Source organism: Oncorhynchus kisutch, linkage group LG5 (genome assembly GCF_002021735.2).
Source record: "Oncorhynchus kisutch isolate 150728-3 linkage group LG5, Okis_V2, whole genome shotgun sequence".
Taxonomy (NCBI): Eukaryota; Metazoa; Chordata; class Actinopteri; order Salmoniformes; family Salmonidae; genus Oncorhynchus; species Oncorhynchus kisutch.
The window spans coordinates 48,801,455-48,814,851 of NC_034178.2; the positions used below are offsets into that span (position 1 = coordinate 48,801,455).

At 41.5% G+C, this 13,397-nt stretch overlaps 1 protein-coding gene across 2 annotated transcripts in view; it reads right to left on the reverse strand.

Moving 5' to 3' along the window:
* The window catches only part of LOC109891181 (E3 ubiquitin-protein ligase RAD18), a 101,339-nt gene extending 90,077 nt beyond the window's left edge, over positions 1-11,262 (reverse strand). For both annotated transcript variants that reach the window (XM_020483520.2, XM_020483519.2), the window contains exons 1-4: positions 11,033-11,262; positions 10,590-10,668; positions 10,373-10,434; positions 10,184-10,254 (exon numbers count right to left, since the gene is read on the reverse strand). In XM_020483520.2, coding sequence (XP_020339109.1) covers positions 10,184-10,254; positions 10,373-10,434; positions 10,590-10,668; positions 11,033-11,083 — 263 coding nt within the window. In that variant the 5' untranslated portion in view covers positions 11,084-11,262. The remainder of the gene's footprint in view (positions 1-10,183; positions 10,255-10,372; positions 10,435-10,589; positions 10,669-11,032) is intronic.
* Positions 11,263-13,397: the final 2,135 nt, after the last annotated feature.

The window sequence follows — 13,397 nt, forward strand, 5'->3', positions numbered from 1 at the left end:
TCCATACACAGACACATACAAAGCTCAACCTCCATTTGGCAAATCTGACCATTATTCTATCCTCCTGATTCCTGCTTACAAGCAAAAACTAAAGCAGGAAGTACCAGTGACTCACTCAATAAGGAAGTGGTCAGATGATGTGGATGCTACGCTACAGGACTGTTTTTGCTAGCACAGACTGGAATATTTTCTGGGATTCATCCAACGGCACTGAGTAGTATACCACCTCAGTCGCCAGCTTCATCAATAAGTACATCGACGATGTTGTCCCCATATTGACTGTACGTACACATATCCCAAATGGAACCCAGGGATTACAGGCAACATCAGCGCCGAGCTAGAGCTGCCGCTTTCAAGGAGCGAGACACTAACCCGAAAATCCTACTATGCCCTCAGACGAACCATCAAACAGACAAAGCGTCAATACAGGACTAAGATTGAATCCTACTGCACTGGCTCTGATGCTCATCAGATGCGGCAGAGACGGAAAACTATTGAGAACTACAAAGGGAAACTAAGCCACGAGCTGAGTCACAAGCCTACCAGATGAGTTAAATGCCATATATGCTCACTTCGAGGCAAGCAACACTGAAGCATGCATGAGAGCACCAGCTGTTCTGGACGACTGTGATCACTCTCTCCGTAGCCGATGTGAGAAAAGGCCTTTAAACAGATCAACATTCACGAAGCCACGGGGCCAGACGGATTACCAGGATGTGTACTCAAAGCATGCGCAGACCAACTGGAAAGAGTCTTACTTGACTCTCCCTGACAGAGTCTGTAATACCTACATGTTTCAAACAGACCACCACAGTCCCTGGGCAAAAGATGGCGAAGAACCTGCCTAAATGATTACCGCCCGTAGCACTCACGTCGGTAGCCATGAAGTGCTTTGAAAAGCTGGTCATGGTTCACATCAACACCAGTACGCCGGAAACCTTAGACTCACTTCAGTTCGCACACCACCCCAACAGATCCACAGATTATGCCATCTCAAATTGCACTCCACACTGTCCATTCCCACCTGGACAAAAGGACACCTATGTGAGAATGCTGTTCATTGAGTACAGCTCAGCATTCAACACCATAGTACAAAGCTCATCACTAAACTAATGATCCTGGGACTAAACATCTCCCTCTGCAACTGGATCCTTGATTTCTGACAGGCAGCCCCCAAGTAGTAAGGGTAGACAAAAACACATCTGCCATGCTGATCCTCAACAGAACCTGAGGAAAACATCCAACCAGGAAGTGGGAAATCTGAGGTTTGAAGTTTTTCAAGTCATTGCCTATCGAATATACAGTGTCTATGGGGTCATATTGCACTTCCTAAGACTTCCACTAGATGTCCACAGTCTTTAGAACCTTGTTTGAGGCTTCTACTGTGAAGGGGGGGGGGGGATGAGAGGTAATTGAGTCCGGGGTCTGGCAGAGTGCCATGAGCTGATCACATGCGCTCACGAGAGAGTTAGCTGCGTTCCATTGCATTTCTACAGACAAAGGAATTCTCCGGTTGAAACATTATTGAAGAGTTATGATAAAAACATCCTAAAGATTGATTCTATACTTCGTTTGACATGTTTCTACAAACTGTAATATGACTGTCTGAACCCACGCCTCGTGAGTTTGGATTGTGTACTAAACGCGTGAACAAAAAGGAGGTATTTGGACATAAATGATAGACTTTATCGAACAAATCAAACATTTATGGAATTGGGATTCCTGGGAGTGCATTCTGATGAAGATCAAAGGTAAATGAATATTTATAATGCTATTTCTGACTTCTGTTGACTTCACAACATGGCAGATATCTGTATGGCTTGTTTTTGTGTCTGAGCGCCGTACTCCGATTATTGCATGGTGTGCTTTTTGGTAAAGCTTTTTTGAAATCTGACACAGCGGTTGCATTAAGGAGAGGTTTATTTAAAGTTCCATGCATAACACTTGTATTTTTATCAACAACTGCTTTAGCACACTCCGCCAACCCTGATGTCCTAGCCGTGTCTGAATCCTGGCTTAGGAAGGCCACCAAAAATTCTGAACATCAACATGGAGTGGAGATGCAATCTACTGCCGAGATAGTCTGCAGAGTTTTGTCATGCTATAAAAGTCTCTGCCCAAAGATTTGAGCTCCTACGTTTAAAAATCCACCATTCCAGAAATAAGTCTAACTGTTGCCGCTTGTTATAGACCCCCCTCAGCCCCCAGCTGTGCCCTGGAAACCATATGTGAATAAATTGCCCCCCCATCTACCTTCAGAGTTCATACTGTTAGGTGACCTAAACTGGGATATCCTTAACATACCGCCATCCCACAATCCAAGCTAGATGTCCTCCTTATCACACAAATTATCAAGGAACCTACCAGGTACAACCCTAAATCCGTAAATGCGGGCACCCTCATAGATATCATCCTGACCAACATGCCCTGTAAATACACCTCTGCTGTCATCAACCAGGATCTCAGCGATCACTGCCTGCATGCGTAATGGGTCCGCTGTCAAAAGAACACCCCTCATCACTGTCATGCGCTCCCTAAAACACTTAAGCGAGCAGGCCTTTATAATCGACCTGGCACGGGTATCCTGGAAGGATATTGACCTCATTCCATCAGTAGAGTTTACCTGGTTATTCTTTAAAAGTGCTTTCCTAACCATCTTAAATAAGCATGCCCCATAAAAAAAAAGTAGGACTAAGAACAGATATCGATAAACCTTGGTTCACTCCAGACTTGACTGCCCTTGACCAGCACAAAAACATCCTGTGACGTACTGCATTAGCATCGAATAGCCCCCGCGATATGCAACTTTTCAAGGAAGTTGGGAACCAATATACACAGGCAGTTAGCAAAGTCTAGATTTTTGAAAGAGAAATTTGCATCCTGCAGCACAAACTCCCAAAAATTCTGGGACACTAAAGTCCATGGAGAATAAGAGTATCTCCTCCTAGCTGCCCACTGCACTGAGGCTAGGTAACACCGTCACCACAGATAAATCCACGATAATGGAGAATTTCAACAAGCATTTTTCTACAGCTTGCCATGCTTTCCACCTGGCTACCCCTACCCCGGTCAACAGCTCTGTATCCCCCCCGCCGCAACTTGCCCAAGCCTCCCCCACTTCTCCTTCACCTAAATCCAGATAGCTGATGTTATGAAAGAGCTGCAAAATCTGGACCCCGACAAATCAGCCGGGATAGACAATCTTGACCCTCTCTTTCTAAAATTATCCAACGCAATTGTTGCAACCCCTATTACTAGCCTGTTCAACCTTTCGTATCGTCTGAGAGCCCTACAGATTGGAAAGCTGCCGCGGTCATCCCCCTCTTCAAAAGGGGAAGACACTCTAGACCCAAACTGTTACATACCAATATCTATCTTTGTCTTCCTGTGAACCAGGTGCTGTAGGTGTCCCTGTCATTCTAAGGTCTTCAAAAGTCAAGTTAAACAGATCACCGACCATTTTTAATCCCACCATACCTTCTCCACTATGCAATGTGGTTTCCGAACTGGTCATGGGTGCACCTCAGCCACGCTCAAGGTCCTAAACGATATCATAACTGCCATCAATAAGAGACCAAACTGCAGCCGTATTCATCGACTTGGCGAAGGCTTTCGACTCTGTCAATCACCACATTCTTATCGGCAAACTCAACTGACTTGGTTTCTCAAATGACTGCCTCGCCTGGTTCACCAACGACTTCTCTGATAGAGTTCAGTGTGTCAAATCGGAGGGCCTGTTGTCCGGACCTCTGGTAGTCTATGGGGGTGCCACAGGGTTCCATTCTCGGGCACTTTTTTTCTGTTCCCATCAATGTCGTCGCTCTTTCTGCTGGTGATTCTCTGATCCACCTCTACGTAGACGACACCATTCAGTATACTTCTGGCCCTTCTTTGGACACTGTACTAACTAACCTCCAGACGAGCTTCAATGGCATACAAATCTCCTATGGCCTCCAACTGCTCTTAAATGCTAGTAAAACTAAATGCATGCTCTTCAACCGATCGCTGCCCGGACCCGCCCGCCCATCTGGCATTACTACTCTGGACGGTTCTGACATAGGTATTTGTAGTTGTCCACATATTCTAGGTGTCTGTTTAGACTGTAAACTCTCCTTCCAGACTCACATTAAGCATCTCCAATCCAAAATTAAATCTAGAATGAGCGTCCTATTTCGCAACAAAGCATCCTTCACTCATGCTGCCAAACATACCCTCGTAAAACTGACCATCCTACCGATCCTCGACGAAGTCATTTACAAAATAGCCTCCAACACTCTACTCAGCAAATTGTAGTCTATTACAGTGCCATACGTTTTGTCACCAAAGCCCCATATATTACCCACCACTGCGACCTGTACGCTCTCGTTGACTGGCCCTTGCTTCATATTCGTCACCAAACCCACTGGCTCCAGGTCATCCATAAGTCTTTGCTAGGTAAAGCCCCGCCTTATCTCAGCTCACTGGTCACCATAGCAGCACCCACCCATAGCACGCTCTCCAGCAGGTAAAAATAAAAATCACTGAAGCCTTATATCTCCCTCACTAAATTTAAACATTAACTGTCAGAGCATCTTACTGATCATTGCACCGTTTTTTTGCTCCATTGCACCCCAGTATCTCTACTTGCACATTAAACTTCCACACATCTATCACTCCAGTGGTAATGCTAAATTGTAATTATTTCGCCACTATGGCCTATTTATTGGCTTCCCTCCCTAATCTTACAACATTTGCCCACCCTGTATATAGATTTTTCTATTGTGGTAATGACTATGTTTGTTTATCCCATGTGTAACTGGTGTTGTTTGTGTCACACTGCTTTGCTTTATCTTGGCCAGGTCGCAGTTGTAAAGGAGAACTTGTTCTCAATTGGCCTACCTGGTTAAATAAAGGTGAAATAAATCAAATAAACAGCTTCAATCTCCAGGCCATCGAACTGTTAAACAGTCACCACTAGCCTGCCTCCATCCAGTACCATGCCCTGAACCTTAGAGACTTCTCCCCTATGTACATAGTCATTCAACACTGGTCACATTAATAATGTTTACATACTGTTTCACCCACTTTATATGTACAGTATATACTGTATTCTAGTCATGGCTCATCCCATACAACTTGTATTATTTTCTGGAGTGTGTGTGTATTGTTTAGTTTCTTTTGCTATGTATAACTGCACTGTTGGAGCTAGAAACAAGTATTTCACTGCAAATCTGTGTACATGACCAATAAACTTTGATTTGATGACGGCGCAGTGACAGCCCGTTCCTCATCAGACTGTCTTACCGTAGTGAGTTTGTTTCTATCAGCCTATGATGTATAACCAGTCTACAGTCTTCAGAACTGGATAATAATTGCTTTATTTGCCTAAAATAATAATACATAATATGAAGACGTTTTTATGGACAGAGGCAACACATTCCACTCTGAAGCTCCAGCATACAAGAAAGTACCTTTCCAACATTACTCCTGAAAGTGTATAAACACAAATTAGCAACACCTGATCTGGTGCTGTGATTGTGTGCGTCCCTAACCTGGGGAAATAAATCAGTTAGATATCTGGGTGCAAGACCATAAATACTCCTGTAAACCAAACCCAGACTACTCTGGGAAACCCTCAACAAGCAGCCAATAGAGTTCCTGAAAGAAGCTCATGTCTATGTGAGTATGTGGACTCACCTTCAATACCACCCTGATCAGCTTATTCTGGAGCTTACCCTTCAGCAACTTCAGCTTACCCTTCAGCAATTTAGATAAGCCCCCAAACCAGGAAGTACTAGCGCAGTCAAAATGGCATTGAATGAGGGCAGTGGCTAGCCCTCTACTGGAGACCTTATCAAGCAGATTGGACTTTCTAAGCAAAAATGTAGTCCTTGCATTAACCTTCCCTAGCACTTTAGTGGCCATGCTCACACCTTCCAGGATTCAATCGAGGATGCATCCCAGGTAGCTAAGAGGTTTTAGTAGTTAACACCTCACCCCCTAACTCCACTCTGATTTCACAGGACCATCATAAAGCTGTGATTTAGAATAGCCTATGCTATAGACGTTCATTCTTGTTATTTTTGAAAGCGGCAACTTTAGGACAACATCTTCTGAGGCTAGAATATTTGATAAATAAGCTACTGTTTAGAATTTTTACTTGTCTTAAAGCTTATGATAGGCCTAGTAGGTAGTGATGAGCAGTTTGCAAATGATTAGTTATTTTTGAACAACTCTTTTTACTGACTCGAGAGTCATGATGCTTTACTGAGTGACGCTAGGTTATTGGCCATTTGGTTTTAAACCTCACATGGAGGGATTTACCCGGATCGCGTGAATAATTTATTTCTTAATAAGCTTAACTTCATTGAACTTGGCATTTGATTTTTCAAAAGGCTATTGATAATGTTGGTTCTCTCTTATTATTAGTCCCCTGGCTACCTTACCTTCTTTTAGGCTTTTCAAACAACTGAGATGGAACTCCATTACATTCATGGTTTGATTAGAAGAAAGCCATGCATAAAACAATGAAAGCGTAGCCTATGAGCCCAAAGTCAGATTCATAGCCTATCAAATGGAGAGAGAGACGGTAATAGAGGCTAAGTTATTTTTAAACAGCTAGTGTCCGTTACAAAAAAAAAGGTCCATGCATCTGACAGAGAGCAAAAAACTATATTTTCTGACTGGCCATTTTGCACTGCTTTGGTGGAATTCTCCATTCTGTCTGGCCTACATCCCACTATTGCATTCTGTATTAGAGGTCGACCGATTATGATTTTTCAACGCCGATACCGATATTTTAAATTGTATTATTTGTAATAATGACAATTACAACCATACTAAATTAACACTTATTTTAACTTAACATAAAACATCAATAAAATCAATTTAGCCTCAAATAAATAATTACACATGTTCAATTTGGTTTAAATAATGCAAAAACAAAAGTGTTGGAGAAGAAAGTAATATGTGCCATGTAAAATATGTGCAAAACATGTAAAAAAGCTAACGTTTAAGTTCCTTGCTCAGAACATATGAAAGTTGGTGGTTCCTTTTAACATGAGACTTCAATATTCCAAGGTAAGAGGTTTTAGGTTGTAGTTAATATAGTATTTATAGGACTATTTCTCTCTCTACCATTTGTATTTCATATACCTGTGACTATTGGATGTTCTTATAGGCACTATAGTATTGCCAGTGTAACAGTATAGCTTCCGCCCCCCCCCCCCACCTGGGCTCGACCAGGAACACATTGACAACAGCCACACTCAAAGCATCGTTACCCATCGCTCCACAAAAGCTGCAGCGCTTGCAGCGCAAGGGGAATAACTTCTCCAAATCTAAAAGCGAGTGACGTTTGAAACAGTATTAGCGCACACCCAGCTATACACCAGCCATTAGGCTGATAGGCTTTAAGTCATAAACAGCGCTGTGCTTGCGAAGAGCTGCTGGCAAAACACACGAAAGTGCTGTTTGAATGAATGATTACAGTCCTGCTGCTGCACAGTCAGACTGCTCTACCAAATCAGACTTAATTATAACATAATAACACACAGAAATATGAGCCTTTGGTCATTAATATGATCGAATCCGGAAACTATCATTTCGAAAACAAAACGTTTATTATTTCAGTGAAATACGGAACCGTTCGGTATTTTATCTAACGGATGGCATCCCTAAGTCAAAATATTCTTGTTACATTGCACAACCTTCAATGTATGTCATAATTACGTAAAATTCTGGCAAATAAGTTCGCAATGAGCCAGGCAGCCCAAACTGTTGCATATACCCTGACTCTGCGTGCAATGAACGCAAGAGAAATGACCATTTCACCTGTTAATATTGCCTGCTAAACTGGATCAGTAGTTATAACTAGTGATTATGATTGCTTGTTTTTTTTAAAGATAAGTTTAATGCTAGCTAGCAATTTACCTTGGCTTCTACTGTATTTGCGTAACAGGCAGGCTACTCGTGGAGTGCAATGTTTAGAGCGTTGGACTAGTTAACTGTGAGGTTGCAAGATTGAATCCCCTGAGCTGACAAGGTGAAAATCTGTCGTTCTGCCCCTGAACAAGGCAGTTAACCCACAGTTCCTAGGCAGTCATTGACAATAAGAATGTGCTCTTAACTGACTTGCCTAGTTAAATAAAAGGTATTTTAAAAATCTCACTTTTTTTCTTCTTTTTTTTTATCGGAAATCGGTGCCCAAAAATACAGATTTCCGATTGTTATGAAAACTTTAAATCGGCTCTAATTAATCGGTCGACCTCTATTCTGTACACAACATACTTACTGAATGAGGTTATAAAAATAGGAATAGGTAAAGTATCAGAATATCACATGTGCTGCCCTGCAAGATGTTCTTTACTGCGTGGTGCCAGTCAAGTTCAAATAGGCTAAACCATCGTCTGTCACATCACAATGTCATCACCATCAATGACAGCTGTTGATAGATGATGCTGTCCTAATATCGCCCAACCCCTAACAAACAATGTACCCCTATGCCCTCTGGGGAAGAGCAAGGAGACAGAGGACACTGTAGAGTTGTAACTTTCCCCCACGAGGTGCGCTTTGGCATGGGTTGAGCCCAGGCAGAAGAGGATGAGATGAGTTGGAGATGATCTAAGCCCACATGACAGTTTGATCTGATTGCATGCCTGATTTACTATTCAGATGCAGGCCAGTTCCATTGTGAATAACAGGGAGGAATGCAGAGCCATGGTTTTAGAGAAGGCATGAATCACCCAGTTCCCAGAGGAAAGGGCATCCTGATAGTTACTAGGAAACCAGGAGACCTGCTCCCTAAACACAGCGTCCAATCTCATTCACAACATCTATATAGGGAGGGAAATACATTACCCTAAAGGCCAAAGTAAAGTATTTCATGCTGCTTGCTTTTTTGTTGTCAATTAATTGACATACTGTAACACTATGCAACTGTCACATAAAGTGGTAGAAAAATGCTATTAACGGTGCTATTAATCTCATTAGATTAATGAGCTGACAAATCGCAAGGCCAGGCGAAGCCTCCAGAGGTAGTTTATCATTCCCTCCACTTTATCCTCAGTATAATCATTCTAAAATTACACATTTTAATTGCATCCCCAAACATCAGAACAAAACTTATAAAGCCAGTACACAAAACAGCACTATTTGAATGGTTCTGAATGTATACACTGAGTATACCAAACAGTAGGAACACCTTCCTAATATTGAGTCGACATTCCCTCAGAACAGCCTCAATTCATAGGGGCATGGACTCTACAAGGTGTTGAAAGTGTTCCACGGCCATTCTGGCTCATGTTGACTCCAAAGCTTCCCACTGTCGTGTCAGTGTTGGCTGAATGTCTTTTGGGTGGTGGACCATTCTTGATACACACGGGAAACTGTTAAGCTTGAAAACCCCAGCAGTTTTTGACACAAACCGGTGCGCCTGGCACCTATTACCATAAATCTTGTGCCTTGCCCATTCATCCTCTGAATGTCACACATATACAATACATGTCTCAATGCTTAAAAATCCTTCTATAACCTGTCTCCTCCCCTTCATCTACACTAATTGAAGTCGATTTAACAAGTGACATCATTAAGGGATCATAGCTTTTACCTACAGTGCATTCAGAAAGTATTCAGACCCCCTTCCCCTTTTCCACATTTTGTTACGTTACAGCCTTATTCTAAAATGGATTACATTATTTTTTCCCCTCTTCAATCTACACAGTGATGACTAAGCCAAAAAAGTCAATGGGATGGAATACTTTCCAAATGCACTGTAGATTCACCTGGTCAGTCTAGGTCTTGGAGAGAGCAGGTGTCTTAATGTTTTGTATACTCGGTGCATAATAAACATGCATTTGAAAAAAAATATGCACTTTTCAAAGAATGCTTTAAATCTTAGGTGGTCTTTTTCAACTGAGAAATAAACTAATGAAACCTGCCAGTTGGGCTTATGGTATCAGGCATAGATTTCACCTTGAGACACTGAGCATGGTGGCCTTTTCAAAATACAAAGTGTTGTGGTTTCTCTATTATGAATTGGCAGTTCATCTATGGTATCGGTAAGCACACTTATCAAGGCTCAGTTGAGCTACATGTTGCCTGAATAGATGCTTCAAGATATAGGCTAGATACATGATGGATTTCTTCTCAATTTCTCTGTTTTTCTACCAGCATATCATGTGAGTATTTAATACACAACAGGTACCTTGCAGATTTAAAGTTTGTGACCAGGTCATCCAGTATCCGGTTGTTTCTTAGGTCCTGTTCTGTTGTAGGCTAAAATAGAGAAAAATAAATGCTTGTCTGATTTTGACATGTTCAAGCTACCTAAACAGATTACATTTGAAAGATAGTTTTATTGTCATGATGCAGTGCAACCATGCATCATACTTACTGAATTGCATACTGGACATTGTAATTTGTAGGACAGAAATTTTCTTATGCACAAAGAGCAGACTGTAATGAGAAATTCACATAATCAGGTGTGGGTACAATATTGTTATGAGACAAGTGTTATCTTCTATAGCCTACGCCTAACGGTACAGCTATAACATTGTTTGAAAATGAATGGATAGGTTGTGTCTAGTGACGACAAAATCTGGATAACTTACAGTTGTGAGAGCATTTGGTCATCATTGCGATACTCAGGAATTCGAAACAAATGGGACATCGGAGAATGGTATCAACATTCTGCATTGCAGAAATAATATAGTCAGTATGATAGTTACTTAGTGAGCATCACATTAACAAACTGCTTTTAGTAACGCGTTGCTAAAGGCATCTACACTGACATGATTGTTATATACACTGCTGGGCTAAATAGCTAGCTTTTTTTGTTTGCTAACTAACGTTAGCTGTATGCATGTTTAAAAAGCCAAAACAATAAAAGTAAGTTAGCTAGCTATAGTAACTGGCTGACACATGTGCTATATTCGCTTGCTAACATGGGTTTATATTATTTTGTTAAGCTATTTTGAGAAAATAGGTAACGTTAGCTAGCTAACTAACTAGCGTTAGCTTGTCTAGGTGGGAGTTGTTTTGAACCAGCACTTACTTTGAGGCAAGTCAGATTTGGTGGTAAATCAGCTTCATTCAAATTGGCCATGATGACAGTTCTTGATAAGGAGTAGTTAGTTTCTTACAGTTTTGATTCGCTAAACTAAAAGTGAGAAAATAATTCAGAAACTGTGACCTGCAAGTAACGTTAGCTATGTATAATCGCGCGTAGATTTATTTTCATACCAAATGCACACTTCCGGGAGGATGACGTTTCCTTCTTCTATGGTATAATGGCGTTCGCAACAATTAAATGTGCATTCCGCCACCTAATGTGCGGGTGTATAATAAGGATCACAAGAAAGGAAAACATTTTGGTAAAAATAAATAAAATAATCATACAAACTACCCAAAAATAAATTAACTAAACAAAATCTACCATTTCTGTAAAAACATTCTAATTAGGTCCCAACACAGGCTCAGAAGCATCCTGTGAGGGCGGGACTTTTCCTAACGACAAAAGTTCTTGTAGTGCCTGGAGCCCTAAAAATGTACCGGCTGCAGATATGACACCCAGCTTCTTGGACTTCTTAGACACTTGTGTTGTACCATTAATGACTGTGGCTATCAATGCCACAAAATCAACCTTCTCCACAATAAGTGTACCCAGGTCACCCAATTTACTTAAAACACTAGAAACAGGTTGCATTGCATCCACTGCCATATCTTTAAACACTGTTGCCTCTTCGACTTTCTCCATCGCCTCCACATAGAAGATTCGCTGCGCAGCCCTGATCCTTGACACCTTCGACCTCCATCACCCTAACAGGGCACTCGAGGAAGTCCGGAGTATGTTCCCCACCACAGTTGCAACATTTTCCATTCACAGATTATTCAGCATCATAATTCTCCCGTCTGCAAACATTTTACACGTGAACATATCCTTCACAATTTCCACACTGTAGTAGTTACAGTTGAAGTCGAAAGTTTACATACACCTTAGCCAAAGACATTTAATCCTGGTAAAAATTCCTTGTCTTAGGTCAATTAAGATCACCACTTTATTTTAAGAATGTGAAATGTCAGAATAATAGTAAAGAGAATGATTTATTTCAGCTTTTATTTCTTTCATCACATTCCCAGCCTGTCAGAAGTTTACATACACTCATTAGTATTTGGTAGCATTGCCATTAAATTGTTTAACTTGGGTCAAACGTTTCAGGAAGCCTTCCACAATTTTGGCCAATTCCTCCTGACAGAGCTGATGTAACTGAGTCAGGTTTGTAGGCCACCTTGCTCACACACGCTTTTTCAGTTCCGCCCACAAAGTATCTATGGGGTTGAGGTCAAGGGCTTTGTGATGTCCTCTCCAATACCTTGACTTTGTTGCCCTTAAGCCATTTTGCAACAACTATTGGGGTCATTGTCCATTTGGAAGACCCATTTGCCACCAAGCTTTAACTTCCTGATTGATGTCTTGAGATGTTTTCCTACCTGATGAAGCCATCTATTTTGTGAAGTGCACCAGCAGCAAAGCACCCCCACAACATGAGGCTAACACCCCCATGCTTCACGGTTGGGATGGTGTTCTTCGGCTTGCAAGCGTCCCACTTTTTCCTCCAAACATAACGATGGTCATTATGGCAAAACAGTTCCATTTTTGTTTAATCAGATCAGAGGACATTTCTCCAAAAAGTACGATCTTTGTCTCCATGTGCAGTTGTAAACCATCGTCTGGCTTTTTTATGGCGGATTTGGAGCAGTGGCTTCTTCCTTGCTGAGTGGCCTTTCAGGTTAGGTCGATGTAGGACTTGTTTTACTGTGGCTATAGATACTTTGGAACCTGTTTCCTCCAGAATCTTCACAAGGTCCTTTGCTGTTGTTCTGGGATTGATTTGAACATTTCACACCAGAGTACATTCACCTTTAGGAGACAGAACGTGTTTCTTTCCTGAGTGGTATGATGGCTGCGTGGTCCCATGGTGTTTATACTTGCATACTATTGTTTGTACAGATGAACGTGGTACCTTCAAGCGTTCGGAAATTGCTCCCAAGGTTGAACCAGACTTGTGGAGGTCTACAATTTTTTTTCTGAGGTCTTGGCTGATTTCTTTATATTTCCCCAAGAGGCACTGAGTTTGAAGGTAGGCCTTGAAATACATCCACAGGTACACCTCCAATTGACTCAAATTATGTCAATTAGCCTATCAGAAGCTTCTAAAGCCATGATGTCATTTTCTGTAATTTTCCAAGCTGTTTAAAGGCACAGTCAACTTAGTGTATGTAATGCATGACTTGTCACCGGGAATTGAAAATAAAACCATAAATATATGAATAATTACCACACAAAACATTTTCTGATAGTGATTTATTGATACAAATGGCACGTGCTGGCAGTCAACCATGTAACCTCTCACTCCCAC